This window comes from Sabethes cyaneus, chromosome 1 (assembly GCF_943734655.1).
Source record: "Sabethes cyaneus chromosome 1, idSabCyanKW18_F2, whole genome shotgun sequence".
NCBI classification, from domain to species: Eukaryota; Metazoa; Arthropoda; class Insecta; order Diptera; family Culicidae; genus Sabethes; species Sabethes cyaneus.
This window is the reverse complement of record NC_071353.1, coordinates 14,014,638-14,040,859: the sequence shown is the minus strand read 5'-3', so window position 1 is coordinate 14,040,859 and position 26,222 is coordinate 14,014,638. Positions and strand designations below refer to the sequence as shown.

The 26,222-nt window shown below is 41.2% G+C and overlaps 3 protein-coding genes across 3 annotated transcripts; 2 read left to right on the top strand and 1 right to left on the bottom strand.

Annotated features, from left to right (window-relative positions):
- Nucleotides 1-6,995: 6,995 nt before the first annotated feature.
- On the bottom strand, nt 6,996-8,115 carry LOC128745084 (protein D3-like). The gene is made up of 2 exons (XM_053842065.1): nt 7,879-8,115; nt 6,996-7,609 (listed from the first exon to the last, which is right to left on the bottom strand). Exons 1-2 carry the CDS (start codon nt 8,056-8,058, stop codon nt 7,121-7,123), a joined length of 669 nt encoding a protein of 222 aa, XP_053698040.1. The 5' UTR covers nt 8,059-8,115; the 3' UTR covers nt 6,996-7,120.
- Nucleotides 8,116-15,060: 6,945 nt separating this feature from the next.
- Nucleotides 15,061-15,672, top strand: LOC128732739 (protein D2-like). The gene has a single exon (XM_053826071.1). It carries the CDS (start codon nt 15,061-15,063, stop codon nt 15,670-15,672), a length of 612 nt encoding a protein of 203 aa, XP_053682046.1.
- A 5,977-nt stretch (nt 15,673-21,649) lies between these two features.
- Nucleotides 21,650-22,499, top strand: LOC128745417 (protein D2-like). Its single transcript, XM_053842492.1, has 2 exons — nt 21,650-21,814; nt 22,011-22,499. The coding sequence occupies exons 1-2, from the start codon at nt 21,650-21,652 to the stop codon at nt 22,497-22,499; spliced, it is 654 nt and encodes a 217-aa protein (XP_053698467.1).
- The last annotated feature ends 3,723 nt before the right edge of the window (nt 22,500-26,222 follow it).

Sequence of the window (26,222 nt, the reverse complement as noted above, 5' to 3'; positions counted from 1 at the left end):
TCAGGATGAAGAAAATTTACAGCTCGTTTTGACGTATGCGAAGCCTCTCCTTTCTTGCTTGCGCTGCACGCAGCATAAAATTTTGACCGCTAACTTTGACAGCGTCGGGCTCAACATGACAGATGACAGTGACAGCACCATGACCGCGGGCTGTCACTTTTTGTTTTGACGCATGATGTGTGTTGGTAAATGCATCATGATGGTGTTCAACAGAGTTTTGCGATACGAAGTTTTATATTTTTTAATTTGAGTACATTTTTCGATTAGTTTTGCTTATCCATACTCAAAAAGAAAGGTGATCTAGAAGAATAGAGCTTGCTAAGCCCAGTTCAAAAAGCTACAAAAACTTATCGTTTTTCACTCAACGTATGTTTTTTACCGGGGTATAACTGGGGGAAAACAAAAACAAACGTGTAAAATCAATGTAAAATCTAACAGCAACATCAAATCGCGCGTCGATGTGTCCGTAGGGTAAACGTCAGCAAGCTTATAGCGAATTCATAAATTAACCTGGCTCAGGTCGATTAGCACTCAGTTTTAATCGAAGTGCTGTCAAAGCGTTCATAAATTAACCGAGATTGCATTTCGGTTAAACTGACAGCATTCAGTTTGAAGCGCAGGTTAAAACTGTCTAGCATTACGGTTTACGGGTCGACTTGTCAAACTGCCCGTATCGTTCATAAATTTCGGGTTCGAGTTAGCACGAACCCAGGTTAATTTATGAATTCGCTATTAATATAACAACATATTCTGGAGACATATTCGATTTGAATTGCATTTGTATCTTATACAGTGGACCCCCGTTCGTTTGAACGATTCCTCATGCAAACTAACGGGGTTACTTTTTAATGTGAACATCTGGTAACCCGAAATATGCTGTAACCTGTGTGAATTGGTCGCCCTGCTCTTTGTTATTGTTTTGGTGGTTTGCACCCCATCGACATCTCTATAGACCAAATCAAGGTGACGTCATCTGGCAGATACTGGCGCCCTTGTTTACAAACAGACCGCAGAGTCCAAAAAAGTTTCAGCTGTTAAACGGCAAGTTTGTTGTTTTAAACAGCATTAGGATAAATTTAAAACGCCATTATGCCTTTAAAATGTTAAAATACACGCTACACTCGCTATAAACGAAAAGGAAAATTTTCCAAAATGTAAACAAGGGCGCCAGTACCGTGGACCCCCGTTCGTTTGACTGTTTTTAATCTGAACACTTTTTAATTTAAACCCCGTTGGTTTGCACGATGTGCAAACTAAAAATGGTTCAAATGTCATTCTCAATATGACATCATTTGCTAATGCGGACAATGCACATAAACAGGATTTATCTGTACTGATCTAGCGTGTTTAATCTGTTTCACATTTCGTTTTCCTAAAGATTAAGATAGAAATTCGATCGGAAAATGCAATATTCGCACTTGCAACTGCCGACTAAAACAAACCACCAAAACAATAACAAAGAGCAGGGCAGCCAGTTGACACAAACTTCAGCCTATTTAGGGTTACTAGTTGTTCAAATTAAAAACTAACCCCGTTAGTTTGCATGAGGAATCGTTCAAACGAACGGGGGTCCACTGTATATGTCAATTGACGGTATGATGATTTGGTCTATATCGAGCTGCAGTGAACGTCAGCGACATCATGTCCTGGGCTCAAAATTTGACAGCGGGCTCAAATCAGACTGCTGGCAGTTGAGTGAAACGCAGTGCTGACATGCTATCTCATTTTCACACACACGAGATGTTGGCGGCGAAAACATGGTTGCATGCCGATGGGGTGGTGGTTTGTTTTAGTTGGCAGTTGCAAGTGCGAATATTGCATTTTCCGATCGGATTTCTATCTTAATCGTTAGGAAAACGAAATGTGAAACCGATTAAACACGCTAGGTCAGTACATACAAATCGTGTTTATGTGCATTCCCAAGTAACAATTTCAGGCTGATCAAACGCTTTTATTACTGATTTTATTCAACCTGTGGCTGATCTATATGGTTTAGATTTAAAAATGAAAACCTTTTTTCAGCTCTTAAACATCTAAATCTGGTGATTTTATCAAGCTTCAGGCTAATTAATAGCTGCTTTCGAAGCTTAATAGAAACTTTTTTGCACATTTAAATAGCCAATTTGCGCAATGCTGTCAATTCTATTTTTAGAACGAGAAATAGTTTTGCAATCTACTTTTCCAGTCGCTTAATCAACGCTTCATCAACCTTCATGCAGCTAAAAAAAACTTTTTTTAAATTTAAAAAAATGGAGCGCGTCATTTTTATTATTTTGCCGTGAACGCGATATTTTTAGTTTCGAATAACTTTAATTCGTACAAGTAAGCTAGTGTCGTGTCTCTCCTTTTAATGACTGGAATTTTCACGATTTGGAGCATAATTCAGCTCCAAATCTACCATCGACACAACTTTCGAACTCCGATGAAACACGTCCGTCCAAGCTTACATCATCCAAAACACTGCCTCTCTTGTTTCGCGCAACGCTTTTAATAAACTCGCAACCAGGGATGCCACATATAATTCTGTGTTTTTTGTTGAAAAAATCTGACAATCTGTACGGCGAGGAAAAATATCCGTGCAAAAATCTGTCCAATGCAAAACAATGAGAGTGAAAGAGATAGAGAGTCATTTTGCTGGCTATTTTCGTCTCTTTCACTCTCATGTAAAAGCTCAAAAACCTGTTTAATCTGTGTAATTTGGCGAAAATCTGTATTCTGTGCATACAGATTCTGTACAGGCGATTTCTTTCAAATATCTGTTAAACACAGAATAATCTGTGCATGTGGCAACCCTGCTCGCAACCGCAATTCGAAACGAACGATTCGCTCTCCTTTCCTCTGTTCTGCTCAGATAAGAGAGTGTTGAGCCAAGCATTTTGTGCGCACGATGCATGATCTCGTTCACACATGCAGAGGAATTCTTACACTCATACCAGTAAACAAGATCTATATGCCAACACCATTTTGTATAACACGGAAAGGAATACAAAACATTTATAACCTAACTGGATTAATTTATCCAACCAACTTATTCTGCCTGACACATTCCCTACAGCTAGCTAGGCTAATTAAAAATGCATGTCTTTTTTCCGGGAATTGAACCCGCCATCTGTTGATCCATAAGCACTCACCGTATGATCCACCCCATTTGCATCTGCAGAACAGACAGTGAAAATATCTTTACACCTGAAGCCTAGCCCATCTAGCGTGAAGCAGTCGATAATGTCGATAACTGACAAACTTTTGCTGTCAGCTGAATTGCGAAATTCTATGATCTGACAGTATGTGTGCTGTGAGCCGAAAGAAAACTTGGTAGAAGTTTGTAAAGCCACTTTAACACCCTTAAGCAGACTTAAAGTAGTTTGAAAGCTGTGAACCTAATGAAAGCTTCCACTCTACATTTTAACACCTTTAAGCAGCCGTAAAACGGTTTGATGTTTATGGTTGTTTAGAAGCAGGTTGTTTGGCAGAAAAATCCGCTATTAAGGTTTTTTATCAGCTTTTGGGAGAGAACTGGTTTGAAAAACTTAAAGTAGCTTAAACATCGCTTATTTAAACACCATTTGAGTGCTTACTTTATGCAGCTTTGATCGCCTTAAACCAACCCGTAAACAGTCATTGCTCTTGCAATTCAGCTACCGTTGTTACTTGGGTTGTCATTCTTTTTGGCTACTTCTCAAGCAAGGACTTCAAATTGGTCTAGGTTTAATCGGGGTCGTAAGAAAATCTTGTTGAAACGAGAAGACTCATTTGTTCTGGCTTGCTTGTCAAGCACAGCTATCAAATTGGACTAGGTTCAATCGCCAGAAAGAATCTTCAACCTGTTGGGACGGGGAGATTAAAATTTAATGACTTTCGAACGACTTTTGTTGAAGTATTTATCGTCAGAAATAAGTTTGTCCTGACGCACTCTAATCTTAACGATTATGCTAACGTGTAGTCTGCTAGACACCTTAGTTAACTCATCCTCTAGTGCTCAACTTTTGTTTTAACCTGAAAAAATTTTGATTGCTTTCTCCGTTTCGTTCCATTGCCCGAATTTGCTGATAAAATAAATAAATTACGGCAATACTTATACAAACTTGACAGATTAACAAGTTTGCTGCCCAATAATTAGTTTTTGTGAAGTTTTTCTTAAAAAAAGATTTAATTGAAGTTGTATCGTTGACAAAAACACAATATAATAATTATATTATTGTTTTTGCCGTTTTTCGGAGTTTGCAAGTTTAAAATTTTTTCGTGCGCATTGGAAGCGCAAAAAACAGGTCAAAGTGTTTGCCAGTTAAAAACAAAAATGGAAAACAGGTATTGTCATAAAAAAACGAACATCTAGTGGTGGGCATTAGAGGATTAGGTAATTGCTATTAATGATTTATTCAAATTTATAACTTTTCAAACTTTTATCATTTTAATATTGACTTATGCTGGTCAAGTTATTTTGTACTTTCTTATGAGGGAGTAAATGTCAGTTGTCAAAACAGTCAATTATTTTTCACAGTTTGCAGTTTGCACAGTTCTTCCATACTGGAAGTTTCAATATTCGTTCTTCACTAAAAACATATTTACTCCATCCGATAAGAAAATATTCAAATTCATGTTTCAACTTAGTCTGTGTTTCAACTATTATAGAATTTAAAACGTACTTATATTGAACAATCCATTTAATGAATAAAACCATAGTTACGTTTGAAGAAGTTACAGCAAACGTCAGAATTAAAATACAATACATATAACGAAACAGGATGCATTTATCTGATTTCTGGAGTCAGTGTTTTTTGTTAGATTGTAGTCACTTTAACAGCTTGGGTCATTCGTGACTTCTGCGGTGTTGGGATATCTGAAGTCTGTCGGACTAGCACCTCAGCCACAAAAGGTTAACAGCTAACTAGAGGCCTAAACAGAATGCTGCGTCAACGCATCCATCAGCGTCAATTTGGCAGGAAACCCATGGGAAGACTGTCTGAATAACAATGACGGACGCGTTGACGCAGCATTCTGTTTAGCCCTTAAGCCTTCGGCTTAGGCTCGATATAAAATAGACGAGAATCGTTAATCCATCTAAATATTAACAGGATCTGAAGTACAAATGTTATACATATTATTATTCGCGTTATTAGTTACTTCGATAAGTGACATTTATTTTATCAACCTACACTAGTGCTAACTAGTAGGGAATTGTATTTTGAAATCCCATTGAGAATTCAAAAAGAAGTAGGTATGTTGCTGCATCGTCGTAATTGCCTATTCCCGTCCTATCCAACGCAAATTATTAAAAATATCAGCATTTTTATGACACACAATTCAAAACGAGTTATTTCCTAGTATTTCAGTTTGTTTTCTATCATACACGATCAATCAAAGTGAGCTGAGACCTATTTAAATGCTTTTTATCATTAAAGAAAGCCTACCTGCCAAATTTCCTACGTTTTTTTGTGCGACGAAGAAGAAAATGTCGACTAATCGTTTTAATTTCCGTCATTCATAAATGAAAATAACTCACACAAGGCATAAGGCATTGTCGTTATTCTACAGCCAGGAAAACTTGCCTGACCTGCAGAAATTTTGTAGTATAACATTCGTCATGCCGTCCTATACAAATACATGTGCGTTAGCTTCGTAAACATTGTTGTGATTTTTAGTTCGGACGATGAAAAGTTTTGATGGGCGGATTTTAAAACGGTTTACGACGAATTTAAGAAATAAAGTCAGTTGCGTAATTTCAATAACATGCTTTAATAATCGCTTTTCAGTGATTTCAAAGTTCACGGATCGGAAGGTAGGGCTGTTCAAATCAGCACAAGAACTTTTGGAGTATTCATTAAATCCATCCAACAAATGATAAAAATTAGAATGGCTTTACTTACTGTAGTAGATTCAGGTTATCGCCCATAAAGATAAATTTGAAATTAACGGAATGATATTCTTCAGTGTAAATTATTGATAAAACGCTATGTAATACCCTAGACAGACATACAATTGTACCAGCGTTGTACGTGTACAGCGTTGTACCTGTACAACGGAAGGGTGACAGACATACTGCTGTACGTTGTACGTGGTTGTGCTCATCACCGATAATCTCTAATTGCATGGTCTAAGCGTTGGTTTTTGTTCCTATTCACGAAATGTTAACACAAATTTCAAGATGCCGAGCGTTTAGCGTTAAATCTTTGCCAAAATCTTGCAAAATAATAATTAATTTAAAATTCTGCCTAGTTTTTGTTATCACAACTACCAGTCATTGGCGCTGCGCGCAGTAAAAATCGAGCAGTTGTAGCTTCGTACAACGGTGAAAGAGGTAGGTACAGAAACCACCGTTGTACCACTTTGCTTGCGTGATTCTATCGTTGTACACGGTGACAGACATACAATTGTACAGGTACAGCCTGAATTCGTTAATTGGGCCACGACTGCACTCCAGCTGATTCGCTAATTGGGCCGACTGACAGTTGTTAGAAATTTCTAAACTCGAAAATTCCATACAATTTTGACATTCAAGTTGTCACATAGCCCAATTAGCGAACGCCCAATTAACGAACCGCCCAATTAACGAACCACCAATTAACGAAACTTTGCTGTACAACGCTGGTACAATTGTATGTCTGTCTAGGGTATAACGAACGCATCAGAAAAGGCCTTTTGTTGTCACTCTATTTATATGCACTCTAGGGCTATGTATAAGAGAAAGAGAGAGAACTGTCGAAAGGTTCTCTGTCATAGTACCGATGGTCTCCGAGTTGCCGGTGTACGAAACGAACTAGGATTAGGATCATTCTGTTGGCTATAGTTAACACGGTTGGAAGCCGTTTTGTTACCGCTTCAATTGCCATCAAAATGGTTGGATACGACACTTACTACGACGAGAATTAGAAATAAACCCTATATGAGTTACTATTTGACACAAAGCTATTGCTCTGAAAGCAGGTAGAAGCTGAGGTTTTGCACTTTTGCAAAGTTGGTTGAGTTCGGTAAAGAATTGGTTTCATTGTTATGCTGTTAAGCATTTTTACTACTATTCCACCATTAACTGTAATGCAACGTAATTCTCGTTTTGCACTTCTTTAACCATACAATGACAATTAAATTAATTACCATATAATGACAATTTTAATTAAGCAGATGATTATTCCGTTCCAGAAGATAGCTGTGCGTGTAGAGTTGGCACATATTCATCATACTGTGCCTGATAGAAGTTTCCGGCAACCAACTCGTTTAATCCATACTTTTTCATATAGTCCTTATGTTGGAAATTCAACCGATTATTTCGGCTACGATTCGACGTACGAGGCGCATCGGAAAGGTCGATCTTGCCGTTTTGCTTGTAGATCAGAAAAACATACCGATGCAGCCCGCTACCCTGTGGTGGGCCAGATCCGACGAAAGCGATGCGATGGTCACCTTCGTCAATATTACCACCCGGGATGTTTCCGACAAACCAGTGACACACCGAGCGAAACTTTGGCTCCGTTCTACGCGGTGCATCCGGGTCCACCATAAACAGCGTGTAGTAAGAATCCGGATCCGATGACCATTCTATTTTAGGTTGGTCCTTAACCTGCGTTGGGGTCAGCTCGTTTCCACCATTTACTACCACTCCACTTGGGTAGCTGATCTGTAATAAATAGAAAAAATATGCATGAAAAGTGAATGTAGCTGTCTATGATTTCGAGTTTATGAATCAACCGCGTTACTTTCTGTGTATTGGTTTGGACAATCAAACTGGTTTGTCATGCTTTACTTCTATTCAAGCGCTTTTTGAGTGAAATTACAAAAATATCTGTAAAAATAATTTAACAAAAAAACACAATTGATTCTTAAAGAAAAGATCCAAACACAATTTGTAGGTCAAGTTCGATTATAAATATCAAATAACATACTCACCTTAGCTAGCTCTGCTGGTGCAGCATCAATCACGTCCGGTATAACTTCATGGTTGGAAAAAGTTTTCAGTGGCTCGGCCATCGATTCAGTTGCATCACAGGCAGCAGCAGCAGTACGACTGATGATGAGTTGTGCTAGAACAACACACAGCACCATCCAAGTGAGATTTGAGCTAGACATTGTTCAGCTCAAGTAGCGCTTATCAATAAGTCAAAATTGCGTGCTGCGATTGCTCGAGCGCGACAGATCAATGTCTATTATCACCTCGAACCGTAAAACAAGCACTGTCTGAGTGTCTGTGGAATGTCCCTCTAGCTCTATAAGTGCCAGCGCATGGAACATAGAGAATTGGGGTAAGATAGTCTCCGGTCGTGAAAGTTGCGTAGTTATTATGATATGGCGCCCTTCGAGGGTGCGTTTCATTTCTATATCCCTTGAGGCTTCACTGCGGAACGAATGCGGTTTTCGTTTTACTAAACTTCAGGTAGAACCAGTGACACGGCAGGTGTAGAAACTTTCGAATAAGCGACGATTGGGCATGTCGTCTTTTTAAAAATATTACTGCAATTCAAAATTTATGGATAAAAAGACGTGAACGTTAGTAAGCTGACTTCAATTTGTATAGTTAAAAATTGATTATAACTGTGCTTTGAGAAATCCTGCTGGTAAATGGGTAATTAGTTTTAAACTGCTCTTGTACGCACTGTCAAATTTAAACCAATTAAGCCAAGTTCATCAATATACAGTTGACTTAATTTTTTACTACTACAGTGTTTTCTCTGAAAAGTTAATCGATTGGGGAATGGGTCGATTTACTTTTCCGAAATATTAAAGGTAAACTATCCGTTTTGTAAGAACTATTAGTGTTGTGTCTCGTTCACTAAACATTCAGTTATTGGTTCTTACGTTGCATAAAAAAGTTTTTGTAGGGAAAGAAATATGTAGCAAGATCTTTTTTTTCGTATAGTCTGCGACTACGTTTTGATAATGTCCGCGCTTATTTTTAGTTCCTGTCTGTTCTTTCTTTTGCATTTAAAATTCAATCTGAGTTTGCGCTTTTCCAGTATGCCATCAATAATCCTGAAGTAACTATGTGCTCGTATTGAACTATTGTTGCTACTGTTCGGTACAAGAGTTTAATTTAATCCCAGTTATGATGAGACCCTGTATGAAATTGTGGAAAGGCGACATTACACCGAAAAATGAGAAATAAAGATAGAAGGTCACACGTAATAAAGATAGAAAAATACACGTGTATGGACGAACGCTAGGACAACCAATAAATTCAAACTCTCAGAAAAGTTAAGGCAAAAATTAGCTTTTTAAAGCGTTGCATGAGAGCTGATATTCGCATAACTTTTCTGAACAATTAACTTTTCCGAGAGTCCACTGTATTCCATTGGTATATTCTTCCTGGATAACTCTTCAAATCATGCAGTATTCTTGTTTTAATATGAATAGAACTTGTACTAAAATTCTATACTACCTATTAGGATAATTTGCCTACCATTGCACGCTTCCTATGATTTGATAGTGTCCGGTAAAACGCAGATTCTAGAATCAATTTACGCATGCCCGTAAAAAATGATCCCGAAACATCCTTTCGTAAGTTAACTAAACTGTTGAATAATCTTATATACACGGTGTGTCCTATAACGGAGGACTTCTAACAATATACGGGAAACCCGAAAGTGGTAGAAAAGAAAATGCAGTTTGTAGAAGGGAAAATCAATCTTCACTGCTTGGTGGTCCAAATCGGAATGATAATATTATTTATTCCGCATTAGTTACAGGGAGTCAAGGATTCCTAATGCTATACAGTTTACTACGATCCTACATAGTTGATCCTAAAACCTAAAACTCATTCGAAAACGATGGCTCTCCCCAAAGGAACCCGAAGTTGTCATCGGAAGAGGTGGGAAAAATGGTAGGATTTTTGCAATCCTATGTCCAGGAAGTAAAAAAAAGGGTGGATTTGCGAAGTTATGAAGTACACAAACTATGCCGGGCCGTACGCCAAGGACTTGGCCAAATACCGACGAGCAAGGTATCAGTTAACCACGATTCTGAGGAGTAGAAAGCACCCGAAGGAGACAGTGAAGAAATAGAACAAGTTTTACGAGAAGGTAATCCAAACTCGTAAGGGCTACACACCGAAACCCGATATGTGTAGGGGCGAGGAAGAGAATGTGATCTCAAACGAGCGCGTGGTGGTCGACAGGAGGAAGCAGTTCTTCGAAGGCTTAATGGACAAGTTGCAGAAGAAGGCGGAATGCAAGTTAGCCTAGGAGTGCGCATGGAAGATAGTAATGTCTCAGTACCTGATCTCTAAGAAGTCGATTGAGAAAACGGGTTGCTGAAGACCAACAAAGCTGCTGGTAAGGTTCGCCTACCAACAGAGCTATATAAACGTGGCTGAGAAACGCTGGTAACGGTTCTACACCGGGTTATTTCCAAGATTTGGAAGAAGGAGAAGCTGCCGGAGGAATGGGTGGCAGGAGTTGGTGATCGGCTCTACCCTCTACTGTTACAACTATCGCGGCTTAACACTAATAAACGCCGCCTACAAGGTGTTACGTTACGCTCACACCACTATAGACCACATTTTTACATTGCAACAGATCTTGGAAGTACAACGTGTCCACGCATCACACCTTTGCTGATTTCAAAGCAGCATACGATACAGTCGATTGAGACTGTCTTTGACAGATAATGCACGAATACGGGTGATCAGAGATCTCGGGACACTCTCGAGTCTCTTAGCTACGCGGCCAGGGTTGAAACAATGTGACGACTTATACTTACTTACTTAGGTGGCTTGCCGTCCTAAGACAAAGCCTGTTGAACAAAGTTTCTCCATGTAACTCGGTTAAGGGCTACCGCTCTTCAATTCTTTGGACACCGAGTACTCTCTGCCAGATCTCGCTCCTGGTCTACCTGGTCTAACCATCTTGCTCGCTGCGCTCCTGGACGTCTTGTTCCTACCGGATTTGAGGTGAACACCATCTTTGCAGGGCAGTTGTCCGGCATTCTTGCAACATATCCTACCCATCGTATCCGTCCAGCTTTAGCCACCTGCTGGATAATGGGTTCGTCGTAGCGCTGTGCGAGTTCATGGTTCATCCTCCGCCCCCATACTCCGTTCTTCTGTACGCCGCCGAAGATGGTTCTTAGCACTCGTCGTTCGAAAACTCCGAGCACTCGCAGGTCCTCCTCGAGCATTGTCCATGTTTCATGCCCGTAGAGAACAACCGGTTTAATAAGCGTCTTGTACAGGGTGCACTTTGTACGGTGACTTAGTCTGCTTGACCGCATGCGCAACTGCTTGTGAAGCCCATAGTAAGCACGACTTCCGTTGATAATACGCCTCCGAATCTCACGGCTGGTATTATTGTCCGTCGTTACCAGTGAGCCAAGCTAGACAAATTCGTCGACTTCCTCAAACTCATCGCCGTCGATCAATATACTACTGCCCAAGCGGTGTCGTTCGGCCTCGGTTCCGCTGGCCAGCATGTACTTTGTTTTAGACGTATATACCTTCAACCCAATCTTTTCGCGCTTCGCGCTTTAGTCTAGTGTACTGTTCAGCCACCGCCACAGATGTTGTGCCGATAATATCCATGTCATCGGCAAAGCAGACGAATTGACTAGATTTGTTGAAAATTGTGCCCGCGTGTTGACATCCACTCGGTTCATAACACCTTGTAGCGCTATGTTGAACAGCAGGCATGAAAGACCAGCACCTGGACGAAGTCCTCTGTGTGATTCGAATGAACTTGACAATCCACCCGAAATCCGAACACAGCACTGTGTACCATCCATCGTAGATTTAATCAGTTTAATGAGCTTCCTGGGGAAGCCGTTCTCGTCCATTATTTTCCATAGCTCTTTCCGGTCGATGGTATCATATGCGGCTTTATAGTTAACGAACAAATGATGCGTGGGAACTCTGTATTCACGGCCCTTTTGAAGGATTTGCCGCAGTGTAAATATTTGATCCGTTGTAGACCGTCCTTCGACGAAGCCGGCTTGATAAGTTCCCACAAAGCTATTCGCAATTGGTGATAGTCGGCGGAAAATGATTTGGGACAGCACTTTATAGGCGGCATTGAGAACCAATTGAGAACGGCAGTCCAACTTGTCGCCGTTTCCACAGATCGGGCAGATAACCCCATCTTTCCACTCCTCCGGTAGCTGTTCCGTATCCCAAATTCTAACAATTAGTCGGTGCAGACAAACGGCCAGCTTTTCTGGTCCCATTTTAATAAGCTCAGCTCCGATGCCATCTTTCCCAGCTGACTTGTTGTTCTTTAGCTGCATAATGGCCTCCTTAACTTCGCCTATCGTTGGGGCTGGCACCTCTTCCCCGTTTGTTGCGCCGTCGAAATCGCTTTCCCCACCGCCATGGTTCTCCGCCTGGGCGCCATTCAGGTGTTCGTCAAAGTGCTGCTTCCACCTATCGGTCACCTCACGGTCGTCCGTCAGAATACTGCCAGTCTTATCCCGACACATTTCGGCTCGCGGCGCAAAGCCTTTGCGGGATCCGTTCAGTTTCTGGTAGAACTTTCGCGTTTCCTGAGAACGGTGCAGCCGCTCCAATTCTGCATATACCTGCTCTTCCAGGTAGCGCTTTTTCTCCCGAAAGATTTGGTTTCGCTGCATCTTCTTCTGTTTGTGTTTTTCCACGTTCTGACGTGTGGCCCTGCGCTCCTTGGCCGCCCGCGCAGCGTTCTCCTCATCCATCACCCTCCTACATTCAACGTCAAACCAACCGTTCCGCTGATTCCGGGCCACATGCCCGATGTAGCTCTCCGCTACACTGCTGATGGCTATTTTGATAGTGTTCCTTCAGTCCTCGAGAGAGGCTCCGTTCAGCTCGTCTTCTTCCGGCAGCGCAGCTTCGAGTGAATGCGCGTAGTTTTCGGCGACGTCTGGCTGCTTCAGCCGCGCGAGGTCTAACCGAGGCTGGTGTCGGTACTGAATGTTGTTCACAACGGAGAGTCTTGGGCGCATCTTAACCATCACTAGGTAGTGGTCCGAGTCAACGTTAGCGCTTCGATAGGATCTGACGTCGATAATGTCTGAGAAGTGCTGACTGTCGATCAAATCGTGGTCGATCTGTGATTCTGTCTGATTTGGTGACCTCCAGGTGCACTTTGTGATGGATCACTCGAATGCTCCCTTGGAAGTTGAGAGATCGTCAGTTCCACGTCGGAAAGATTTTCCAATCCAAAGTCCTTTTTCGTCGCGTGGGTCTATTCCGATTGTTCCAGTAAGAATTTCCTTGTTCTTCGTTCCGTTAGTATTTTTCGTGGTGACGGCTTGCAAAGCCTGCTACATCAACCCCCTGTTTCGCCGAAGGGCCAACGAAGCTCGAAAGGGCCCTTCTTTGCTGTCAGCATACGACCTTGGCTTCTACCAGGGTTGGTTACCCGATCTCCACCAAAGTTGCTCGTATCCCGGCTGGTACCACGAGGAGGTAGGGATAGCAGTTGCTGAATATGAGGCTTTGAACTGTAGGAGATATAGAAGGCATAGCTTAGAGTAGAAGTTTATATAAGGATGACAATCATTGTAAAATATATTATTAGCAAACGAGTAGCTCACGAATAAACATCGTTTTAATTAATTAGCTACAAAACCATTGTAGGGTCTATTTTATGCCTACACGTGCACAAGGCACCGACAGTACGCATTATTCAGCCGTTTACCAGCCTAGTGACGACTTATCGTGCAGGCTGTTCAACATCGCTCTTGAGGGGATGATCCAACGAGGGGAATATCGAAACGAGAGGTAATATTTTCACCAAAGGTAGCCAACTCCTAGGCTTCGCAGATGACTCTGATATCATGGCCTGGAACTTTGCGACGGCGGAGGTAATCTACACCAGACTGAAGGCGGAGTCCAGGAGGACTCCGGTCTGCTTTGCTCTTCGCAAAACGTTACGATCAAGACGCATACCCCGCCTTACTAAGCTGACAATGAGTCGTCGTATGTTCGAATCTCGGCTGGCAGTGCCTCTGGAGTTAGTAGGATCATTGCACTAGCCTCGTAATTGTCCTGTACTTTGATAACCTGCTGCGAAGTCTGTGTCGATAAACAAGAGCCAAGTCTTAAAGACGTTATACCCAAGGCATTGCTTTTTTAAGCACAAAAGTTGATGTCAAAGCTTGGATTTCATATAATTAATTGTAAAGCAAAAACATTAGTTGGCTTCAGGATAGTTGATAAAAAAAAAACCATAAAAACAATCAGAAAATCAGATTGCTTTATTCAATAATTATAGACTTAACGGGCCGTATATAGCGTTAAATATTTTGCGTAAACATAATTTATGAATGAATAATCGATTGTTATTCTTGTGTTCTGTCGAAGGCTTAAGCAACCGCCTTGCCTGATGATTGTTTAATCTTCATTGGAAAGAAGTTCAATATGTATTTTAAAACCAGGGCATCGTGTTGTGAAAAGTTGGCGTCCCAGCGTCTATAGAGGTCTGAGTATACGCAAGCGAGTGTAGAAGGAGAATAAACGGCAAACACTTTAATTCACCAATCAAAACCGAAAAACAAACCAGTTATCGTTTGTAATAAAGTCAAAACACACTTACTCAACTATAGCAAGTTCATTATCAAAAATCTGTAATATTTTTAACGCAGTTCTTTTTTGCGCCTTACTCTTAGTTTTATGACGATATCAACCCTATTCTCTGTAGTAAACGCACAAGCTCTCGAAGCAAATTGGTTAGGTAATCTTTCCAATATACAACATTTAATGGTTACAGAAATGGTAGAATCTGCCCCTTACTAGTTTTATACGTCGTGCACTTCTCTGTTAATGTGCACATGCAAGATGCAAGCAGTCTTAACTACCAGGAGATACAAGACTATGTTTCAAACCGTGTTTTTCATCTTTTCATCTGATTTGCTTGTAGCGTAGTATTAGATTTTCCAGTTGCGTGGCGACCAACTGGCCTGGCAGAAAACTGTCTTTTAGGCTAGAACCAGTTTTGAGCAATCCTTTCTTGAAGGTGGCATTCAGTAGGCCACCCACCGAAGTAAATCTTTAAAAGAAAGCCACCGAAGCAAGTTCGCCCATTAGTTATGTGCCTCTAGCTTCGCTTGCCACTTGAGTTTTAGGCGCGTGTGACAATGTTACGGTTAGTTTCAGTTCCCCTAATTATAATGTTACTCGAGATCCGATGTTCGGATATCCTGAATGATGCCCACATCTATCGATCGTTTGCATCGAATGAGGTTGTGCCGGATGTGGTCGAAGAAGCTCCGGACTGTTGGCTAAGAGTTGCGTTCAAAAGTGGCCGTGAAGCGGAAGGAGGAAATAGGCTAACTCCCACACAAACCAGGAGCATACCGGTGCTAACTTTCAACGCAAATAATCGTTCGTTTTACACGTTAATTTTGACCGATCCGGACGCACCGAGCCGAGATGACCCGAAGCATCGTGAATTTGTGCACTGGATCGTCGGAAACATTCAGGGGAACGATCTGGATCGGGCCGAAACCATTGTGGAATATCTTGGTGCGGCGCCACCGAAAGGAACGGGACTCCATCGGTATGTTTTCCTGCTGTACGAGCACCAGAATCGGCTGAACTTCACCAACGAAGTACGGTTATCGAACCGCTGCCGAAACCCGAGGCGCTACTTTTCCACCCGGAACTTTGCACGGATTTACGGTTTGACAAACCTCTGGGCAGGCAATTTCTACCAAGCGCTGTACGACGACTACGTACCGGTGCTGCAAGGGCAGCTATCCGAATGTACTGAGTATACTTGAAGCAAAATTGTGCCAGAACGAAGCGAAGCGAGTCTAATCCGGCTGTCTTTCGTCTTTGTTTTCAGGTACATTGATCGAGCAGACCGGGCCAAGGAATGGAACCGCGTTCGGCGGTTTTTGACGAAATCCTCCGGAGAAAAAAGTGACCAGTGATTGTGTATTTCTGTTTCCAGTGTTCAGTGTAAAAGCTCCAACATTTTTATATAAAGTTTTTAAAGATAAATAGAATGGTATTAGGTGTAACATGATAAAAAGTGAAGTGTTTGGTCCGAATTAATTTTCATTTAAGTGAATAAAATTACATATTTTCGAATAAAAACTTTTTTTTAGAAAACTTAAAATTCTCATCGCAGCAGCGTACCTTTTCCGTTAAAACTTCTACGTCAATGCATTACTGAGAAAAGCCAAAACATTTGATATTGTTAAAAAAGTGGTATAAACGGAACATGAAATAAAGTGTATGTTAGATTCATAAATAGCTTCTCCATATTTGCTCTCTTTCCATATCGTCTTATAATTCATTCATAATTTTATTGCGTACAATATTGTGTACATATTCTGTTGTTTTTGCATTCTGTTTTAGTTCTGTTGGTATCGCTTAAATCTCGCGAGGCTGAAGCAGCCTGACATTGCCGAAAATTGCGCGAAATTCGCTCGAAGCTGCGCTGCCGAAACCGGAAGAGACCGAGGTGGACGAAGTTCCCCTCGAAGACTGGAAACACTATTATAAGGTGTAGTCCGGTAAGATAAGATTTAAGCGGTAAGATGTAGTCCTACGTCCACAAAATGTGCACGATAAGAAACCATTTTTAACTTCGTTTTAGGTGGACTATAGCCGAATTATCCGAATTCCGATTAACAGGTAGCCCACTAAAAGACAGCCAAAGAGCGAACGCCGGCTGTACTACTGCACTGGTACTACTAAATAAACATAAATTGAATATCTGAATCTGAATTGAAGTATCTTGGGTAGGGCCAGATCCGATGAACGCGATGCGGGTGTCGCCTTTGTTAACATTACAGCCCGGAATGTTACCAACAAACCAATGACAGATTGAACGAAATGTTGGCTGCGCTCTATCAGGGTCCAGCATAAAGAGCGTATAGTAAGAATCTCGATCTGCCAACCAATTAATCAATGGTTGTTGCCAAACCAGTGTTGGGGTCAGTTCGTTTCCAACCTTCGCCTTCGCTCCGCTTGGGTACTTAATCTACAATATTAGAAAAATACTTATAAATACGTGCAAAACAAATGCAATAATTATCCATGATTTTCATGCTGTTCGTTATATTTCGCCTTTAGTCAAACCCTTTGGAATTGTTTGGTAGAACACAAATAACTCTTAGCATAAGGGAAAACGCAATTTCGCATTCAAGCTCCATTGTAGGATGATAAACAATATACACACCTTGGCGATCTCTGCTGGTCCAGCATCAATCAAGTCCGGAATAATTTGCTGCAAAGAAAAAATTGTCTGTATGTAAGTCATCGATTCAATGGCTTCACAGGCTGCAGCAATACGATTAATCAATTGCGTTAGAACACAAAACAAAGTGACATTTGAGTCAGACATTGTTTAGCTCAAGTACTACTTATCACAAAAAAAAACTGCGTGCTTTTATAGCAAGAGCGCAGCATATCAATTCTTCGATTGGTATAATGAGCATTGAGCACAAGAATGTCCCTCTTGCCATACGTACCTACAAAAACGTGCAGCACATACAGTAGCGGTGTATTGGCCAATTGTAGTGAATTTTGCGAATTGGTTTAAACTGGTTTTGTTTTAAGTATAATTCGAAATTGAATTAATACTTTCCTATTAACCAAGATGATTTTTTTATCAACATATGTACGTTTTGATAACAGTTTGATTATAATTCGTGCTAACCGAGATGCCCGGGATTTATATATCTCGTGTCTACATCATCAAATCTTCAGTGTTCCCTTCCTGTCGATGAGATGAATTCTGCGATCCTCGTTATTACGACAAGATAGTTATGCATCGTTCAAGAAGTTCAACTAAAGCGCCAGAGTGTATACCGATTTGCTCATCTTTATCGTCCGTTTCAGCTCATTCAGTAACTATTGTTCTTTGGTGCCAATTGGGTTCGTGGTTCCAATTTTCGTGCTCTATACCGTCATGTTTGTCAATTTATCCGCTTCTCAAACGCTTCACTTCAATATTTGCCACCGACGATAGGTAGGAGCCATCTTGCTCACGTTAAGCCCCTCTGTTCCTGGTGCCGGTGGGGTTATTGAAGAGAACCGTTTTCGTCGCACTGTTTTCCGGCTGTTTACATTTCCATAGCAAAGGTGAGTTCCTGCGGAGAATACATTTTGATGCTGCAATCGTTTCCAGAACCGTCAGAAACGAGAAGCCTGTTTTGTTGTTGCTTCCCATACGTGTCAGATCATATCCGTCGCAGGCGATGATCTAGTGTGCTATGCGTGGTGTTTGAATTCGTGCAGTTTTCAAATACTTACCTTTAACCGTAGATCGAAAACCCGACCAAATTTGAGCTACCGGAGCACCCGTGTATAAATATAAAAGTTGTTATATAAACGTTTCAGTTTATGTAAAACTAGCTGACCCGACAAACTTCGTATTGCCATAAATTAAACTATGTTGTACATAAATCGTGAATCTCGGATGACCTTTGTCAGAATCTCGAGTTTTGCAAGTTTCTGAGGAGTTCATGGGTGTTTTAATATACAAATTTTCCTCATAGTAAAGTAGAAAACAACTCCCCCCATCGCTCAGCCTAATAAAATAAAGCGGATAACATTTAAATATTCGCCATCATTACGAACCATTTCGCCGAATACTATTTTGCGGAACACCAATTCTCGGTTGACCATAACGCGGAATATAGAGTTTCGCAGAATACCATTTCGCGAAAAACCTTACGCGGAATGTACCATTTCACGGAAAATCTTTTCGTAGAAAGTACCATTTCGCAGGGGTGACCCAACTGAAGGAAAGTAATAGAGGTCAGTAGATCTAGGAAAATAAATAAACCTAGATAGAGGTGGTCTCTATGGGGGGCTGCCCACCGCAGTGGCTGGCGCTTCCGACGGCAGGTCGCCGGCAACACTCGCGGCCTATGGTCGACTCGCGCTGAATTATCTAATGTTACTACTGATAGTTTTTGGTGGTCTTGTTATTGACTAATGTTTTATGAGTCTAAAATTTCTCGAGATTGATTAGTTTTTGAGTTACGCAAAAATTTCTGTTTTATTTGTATGAAATTCCTTATCCCCCTACCACAGGTGTGAGGGGTCTCAAACCATCATTAGAAAAATTCCTGCCTTCAAAACCCCCCACATGCCAAATTTGGTTTGTATATCTCAATTACAACTGAGATATACGAAATCATATCTGAACGAAAAAGTTATATTTCACGCCATATAAGAACATATATGTACCAAAGTGGAGGCGATATACGTGCGAAAATTTTGACAATTATTTGTAATTCTATTTTGCGTAGTTTTTATAACACGCAACTAAACACTCCTGAATATATGATTAAGATATAATCAAATATTGCAACCGTCTATACTGCTTTATAATTCACAGACATGAATATGAAGACACGCACGACTGCAAAACAACTTATTGTTCACTTCGATTTGACATACTCTAATCATTATACAATTACAATGTAAAATTGACATAAAAACGATTTAATGTGAACTTTCTATTATGATTTTGAGTTATCTGGGTTCCTCATAACTCGAGAAGTAATCAAGCAAATGGAACCAAATTTGGCATGTCGAGGTTTAAGAAGACAGGGTTTTTTTCTATGGTATACTAAGATCCATCCGTCTTTTAACAGGGGGAGGCTCATATACAAATGTAATACAAATTTCCTCATTACTCGAGTACTAAACAATCAAATGGAACCAAATTTAAAATGTGGGGTTTTTTGGAGGCATGAATTTATTTTGTAATGGTTTGAGACCCCTCACCCCTGTAAGGAGGTAGGAGGATAAGGATTCTCATACAAATAAAACAGAAATTTTTGCGAATGTGCCATATTTTCTGTTATGTAACAAGCGGTAAGTTATGAAAGTAAACAAAACTAGTAAAACCTTCTCGGAGCAAAAGACAGCGAATCGACGGCGCTAACTTACGTGCCTTTTGCCATTCATGTCAAAAGAAAAATACATTCGAATGGAACGTCAAATTTGTGATGAACGTGCTTTGGCTTTAATGTTATTTGTAAACAATGGCCCCTTTAAAGGTCATAAGCTAGTTAAAGTAAGATTATTGAAACATGTCAAGCTACGCATAATCATATTTAATACAATAATCTACGCTGGTCATTCATTACTATTTCAACCTTTTTGATGCACACAAGTGATTTTTAAAAGAAATCTCAATGGTTACAGACGTTGTACTTATGAACCTTCGTCCACGTATTTTCAAAGCCACCATAGCATTCAATAAAGAATTGGATCTGAATATTTCGCACTTCTCACTTAAACAATATGCCATATGCCAGAAAAGCAGATTACATTAGTCTTTAATCTAATGATCCGATATAGTCCTACGTCACCATTTCGTACAACCCTTAGGGCTGTATACCTTGTAGTTTTTTTACGTGAGGAAACGCTCTATGCCAGGTACACTGATGATGTATGTGGCACAGAGTGGGACTCTAACACACTAAAAACCTCACGGGCGTCTGACTTTAGCCCCCCCGGAACTACCGTTAAGTATTACTTCGGGGGCAGGCTGTGTTTGTATACTGCTCCGTACACCTGTCGAGATGTGAACCAATCCGGAGATGGCGACTGTTATAACGTCACTCCTTCACAGCTACCCTCTCAGGGTTCTGCCATTCTTGATACTACTCCTGATCCTTCACCGTCCACTTTCCTTGCACCCGCTCGAGACGTGCACCGATGTTGGGACGGCGATCAACCTAACGTCCATCCCTTCACGGCCTCCCTCGCAGGATTTTTTCCGTGTGTGTTGTTATTTTGTCAACTTTCACTCTGCTATCGTCGACTCGAGTAGTCCCCGGTGGTGAAGCTTCCCTACTCCGGTGAGAAGTTCCCCGGCGGTGAAACATTGCCCGAGACCGATTGCACGAGACTCTATTTAAGGACTCGACTGTTGACCTTCGCGCCATTTTCGCTGCAGCGCCGACATGATTTGTGTGATGGTTCCCCAAGCAACCAAAAGTTCCGATAAAAGTGTATTTTTTAGCTTAATCAGCTACCCAAATTATCATGATTAGAATTCTATTCAGCTTAATTTTTAAGCAACTAACCGTACTTTCAAGTTTCAAGTAGGAATGTTAAGCAACTTTCAAACAAAACTAGAAAGTTCGCAAAAAGTTTGCTTAGGTCGCTGTATAGAACGCTGTTCAGCTCGAAAAAAAAACTTCGATAATCTCAAAATTAAAAAGTATGGGATTGTCCCCTGTTGTGAAACGGCTCCGGCTGTGAAACACTCATCGTTTTTGACGTGTTTATTAAACTAGCACTACCAAACTACTACGCTCGTCTCGTTGTACTCTACCTTTTGAGCAAACATCAATCAAAATACAGCTTTAAGAATGTTTTGTAGGAAATGTGTTCGAAAAACATGCCCGAAAAAGTTTTTTAGAATATTTTGGGATTGATGTTTTTGTCTATCGAATAAAATAGAAAAAGGCAGTAAAATGCATATAACCTTAGTTTTGGACCTCTATTTCATTGCACAGACAAATTTTAAGTGAAATAATTAACTCCAGAAATCTATACCTATAAAAATGGATTTCTGTCTGTCTGCCCATATGTTCCTTATAGAATCGAAAACAACTAAACCGATCGGCGTGAAAATTTGCACGTTTTTGTAGGTACGTATGGCAAGAGGGACATTCTTGTGCTCAATGCTCATTATACCAATCGAAGAATTGATCTGCTGTGCTCTTGCTATAAAAGCACGCAGTTTTTTTTTGTGATAAGTAGTACTTGAGCTAAGCAATGTCTGACTCAAATGTCACTTTGTTTTGTGTTTTAACGCAGTTGATTAATCGTATTGCTGCAGCCTGTGAAGCCATTGAATCGATGGCTTTCATACAGAGAATTTTTTCTTTGCACCAAATTATTCCGGACTTGATTGATGCTGGACCAGCAGAGATCGCCAGGGTGTGTATATTGTTTGTCATCTACAATGGAGCTTGAATGCGAAATTGCATTTTGCTTTATGCTAAGAGTTATTTGTGTTCTACCAAACATTTCCAAAGGGTTTGAATAACGGCGAATATAACGAACAGCATGAGAATCATGGATAATTATTACATTTGTTTTGCACGTATTTATAAGTATTTTTCTAATATTGTAGATTAAGTACCCAAGCGGAGCGATAGCGCAGGTTGGAAACGTACTGACCCCAACACAGGTTAGGGAACAACCATTGATTGATTGGTTGGCAGACCGAGATTCTTACTATACGCTCTTTATGCTGGACCCTGATGTACCGTCTAGAGCGCAGCCAACATTTCGTTCAGTCTGTCATTGGTTTGTTGGTAACATTCCGGGCTGTAATGTTAACAAAGGCGACACCCGCATCGCGTTCATCGGATCTGGCCCTACACAAGATACTGGACTGCATCGGTATGTTTTTCTGATCTACAAGCAGAACGGCAAGATCGATTTTTCCGATTCGCCCCGTACGTCGAACCGCAGCCATAACAGTCGGTCGAACTTCCAGCATATGGACTATGTGAGGAGGTATGGATTGGCTGAGCTGGTGGCGGGAAATTTCTATCAAGCACAATTTGACAACTATGTGCCAACTCTGCATGCACAGCTATTGTCTGGAACGGAATAATTAAATGATTAAATCAGATCCTAGCTTCATGGTAAAAGAAATATAACATTATGTTCATTTTCGAAACACATCTCAATTCAATTAATGTTTAATTAGTTGTAGTACCAGTGCAGTAGTATAGTCGTACAGCTGTCTTTAAGTGGGCTATGTTTTAATCGGAATTCGGGTCATTCGGCTATAGTCTACCTAAAACGAAATCAAAAATGGTTTGTTATTGTGCATATTTTTTAACATGGGTCTACATCTTACTGCAAGGAGTCATACCATAAATTAGATTTTAGTTACCATCATGAAACCATGCACTTTAAATGCTTTCTGTGATTTGTATTACATATTACTATCATTATCCATCTTACTCGCTGTGTTCTTGGTCGTTCAGCTTTAGCCATCTTAAAAATACCAGTTTCTCTGTAGCGTTGCATGAGTTCATAGTTCATCCTCCGCCTCTATACTCTGTTTTGCTCTATGCCATCGGAGGTCTTTCTTGGCACTCTTCTCTCTATAACTCCGAGTACTCGTTTGTCCTCTTCAAACATTGTCCATGCTTCTTACCAGGGGCGGACTGGGAGCCAAAAGGCCCACCGGGCCTTTGAGATGAGGGGCCCCAGTTTGCAATATTCTCATGATAGTAAATTAACACAAAAAACGACATCTACTTAAAAGACATCAGCGTTACAAGGACAGTAAATCGAATGAATATGGGCTCTATTTTGTAAGTCATGTCGTGCAACTCGACTCGACTCAGGCACTGTCGAGTATCGGGAGAACGGGCAGCATAGCGGCTCGATGCTCGAAACAAAACAAACTCGGTCGTTATTAGGACCGAGTTACCAGCTTTCAGCGTGTGCGTCATATTAGCGGTTCACGGTACTTTAGTTTGGATGCATTTTTCTTCAACCCAATCTTCGCTACTTTAAGTTTTAGTTTGTTCAGCCACCACCACAGTTGCTGTTCTATCGACAATATCCATTTCATTGGGAAAGCAGACGAACTAACTAGATTTGCTGAAGATTGTGCCTGTGTGTTGCTCCTTTCATAACATCCTGAAAGGGCATGTTGAACAGCCCACATGAGGGACCATCACGTTGATAAAGTCCCCTGCAAGGTTAGAATGGCCATGATTTTACGGTCGATGGTATCATACGCAACTTTGAAATCAATGAAATAATTGTGCGTTGAATTCTGTATTCATGGACTTTTTAGAGGATCTGCCGCAGCGTAAGTATTTGATTTGATTTGCGTGATAAATGATAGGATGTCAATAGTTCAATATATATGAGTAGCTTACTGCGTCTACACGTCAGAACAGAACAGTTCATAGTACAGGTGGTTCTCGTGCCGAGTTACAGCTATCCCTGGGATTAAACTCTTGGATTCTCTTATAAGAATTCTGCTTCTATAAGCAAGGTTTTCTGTGCGAATCCTCTGTAGAATTTCTTCACACGATTCCAATGTGAGGAATGCCTGCGCGAATCTTTCTGGTTCGTCCTGGTAGAGCTGCGAAAAGCATACGACCTTGGTTTCCACCGGGGTTGGTTGCCCGATCTCCACCGAGGTTACTCTTAATCCGGCTGGTACCACGAGGAGGTAGGGGTAGGAATTGCAGAGGCTTTGGACCACTGTGGGGTCTATGTGGGGCTGCACGGTGCTGCCGTTAGAGTCAGTATGATCATTGTGCTAGCCCCGTAATTGTCCTATAGTTTAACAGCGGGTTGCGAAGTCTGCCTATAGTGAATAGAAGTCTTACAGATGTTTAAGGCCAGACTAACAAGTGAATTCGGTATTCCGGGATTTTGTCTCTAGCAAAAGTAGGTATTCGTTTTTGGTAATATAAAATAGCTCGGTTACTAAAAATATGGTAAAATAGGGTAAGACTGTCCAGAACGCACCGGGGGGGTAGAATGGCCCTTGCCATTAATTGCTTAACAACGCGGAAACTATTTAGTAAAATTATGAATGCGCATTTTATTTTGGTTCATAATTGTGTAGAATGTAAAAGCATCAAACATAGCCACATCCAATAAAATCAAGCGGTTATCCGCGATCTCATTCCACATGTAAGAAATCACGGTTAAGCTTAAGCTTAAGCTTTTACCACTAGTTGGTATGCAAATTTCATAATAAATACAGTCTATCTAATTGACATACTGTCATACTCGATGATTCATCACAAAAACGGCTTTAACTAGGCATGTTTTTCACATATATTGCAAAAAACTTCAAAATACAAAACAGGGGTAGAATGCATCACAGCGGGAATGAACAGTTATAAAATATTTTTAATTTGCAGTACATCTTTTGTTTCGGATTATTTATTAAAAATGTAGCAATATTATGTATTGTATAGAACTTAGAATTTGCCTTAAACCTAATTGTACATTGTTTAACTTACAATATTTCATCACACATCAGTTGGAGAAAAGTAGATGATTAAATTTTATTGCCAATTATGTTGAGATACCACACCAATTGTATCCCAGCAAACAACCGTTTGTAACAAACGCTATAACGAACGCTTCCGCCATTTCGGCAGCCTAGTTTTAGGAGTTTATACAACACGTGATTGAATGGTAAATTTTTTGGTTGCGTTTAACGCCTAGCTGGGCAAACTTGGTGTGTTTTGTCCACGGGCTTTGGCGTTCTGCCTCACATAATGATTTTGACTCTTGCCAAAAATCGTCAAAAATAACAAAAAATACTGGTTTTTGTTAGGAAATTTCACCAGGAGTAACTGTAAAAAAGATCACAGTCTTCTAGAAGTTGAAAAACGTGGAACAAACACGCCGTTCCTCTGCAAAATGATGTTTCGCTTAAGCGGTGCATTCTGCACCGCCTTACCCTACCACACGATGAACCGTCTCCCAGCGACGATTTCAGGAATGTGGTGAGATCAGCCCATCGACATCTCTATATCGAGCTGCAGTGAACGTCAGCGACAGCATGTCCTGGGCTCAAAACTTGACAGCGGGCCCAAATCAGACTGCTGGCAGTTGAGTGAAACGCAATGCTGACATGCTATCTCATTTTCGCACACACGAGATGTTGGCGGCGAAAACATGGTTGCCTGCCGATGGGGTGGGTGAGATACTGCCAATCTAATGGGCTTGGTTCTGGCGTCGAAGAGCGGGGGCCAGGCTCAACCAGACCTCCTCGGGCCTTCCCCTCGTTCGTCCCTCTCAATGAACACGTGTGACTCGACGATGGCGTTACTCGCCGGCCACCAGCACCTCTGCTGTCACCGGTGACACGTGAAATCGCTTCTTACCCTGCCGGAACGGGATCCGGGATGGTTGTAGATATAAGACCCGACGATTTGGGCCACACTGCTGCGGTGGGGTACCCTATAGTACGTAACCGGGACTCGGCTTCCTAAACAGTGGTTGTTTCCTCCGAAGGGCTTTCGCGTGCGAACAGGACACTAGCATAACCATCGGTTAAAGGACGATTCCAATCGGGCTACAAGATGGCGAAGGTTTTCTCCGGTTCCACCGTAGCGGAATATCACAGGGAACCGCTTGACGGGCAGAGGACTTCGTCGTTTCACGATGCGTCGTAATCCTCTCCAGAGCAGCTTTTCAACACTCGCGAAATTTATTAAATTTGCCGAAAAGGACAAGTGGAACTCGTGGTCTTGCAGCACCGAGAAACGTTATCGATACTCGTGAGAGGACAGGCAACAACGATCCTGCCTCTTGATCGGTCTAACCATGATTGCCTTCTTCG

What these genes read in the sequence shown, in the direction of transcription:
- LOC128745417 (XM_053842492.1), top strand. Translation starts at nt 21,650, where the DNA reads ATGTCTGACTCAAATGTCACTTTGTTTTGTGTTTTAACGCAGTTGATT. An exon ending in GACCAGCAGAGATCGCCAGG is followed by an intron (nt 21,815 to 22,010) that starts GTGTGTATATTG and finishes CTAATATTGTAG; the next exon opens with ATTAAGTACCCAAGCGGAGC.
- LOC128732739 (XM_053826071.1), top strand. Translation starts at nt 15,061, where the DNA reads ATGTTACTCGAGATCCGATGTTCGGATATCCTGAATGATGCCCACATC.
- LOC128745084 (XM_053842065.1), bottom strand. Translation starts at nt 8,058, where the DNA reads ATGTCTAGCTCAAATCTCACTTGGATGGTGCTGTGTGTTGTTCTAGCA. An exon ending in CACCAGCAGAGCTAGCTAAG is followed by an intron (nt 7,610 to 7,878) that starts GTGAGTATGTTA and finishes TATTTATTACAG; the next exon opens with ATCAGCTACCCAAGTGGAGT.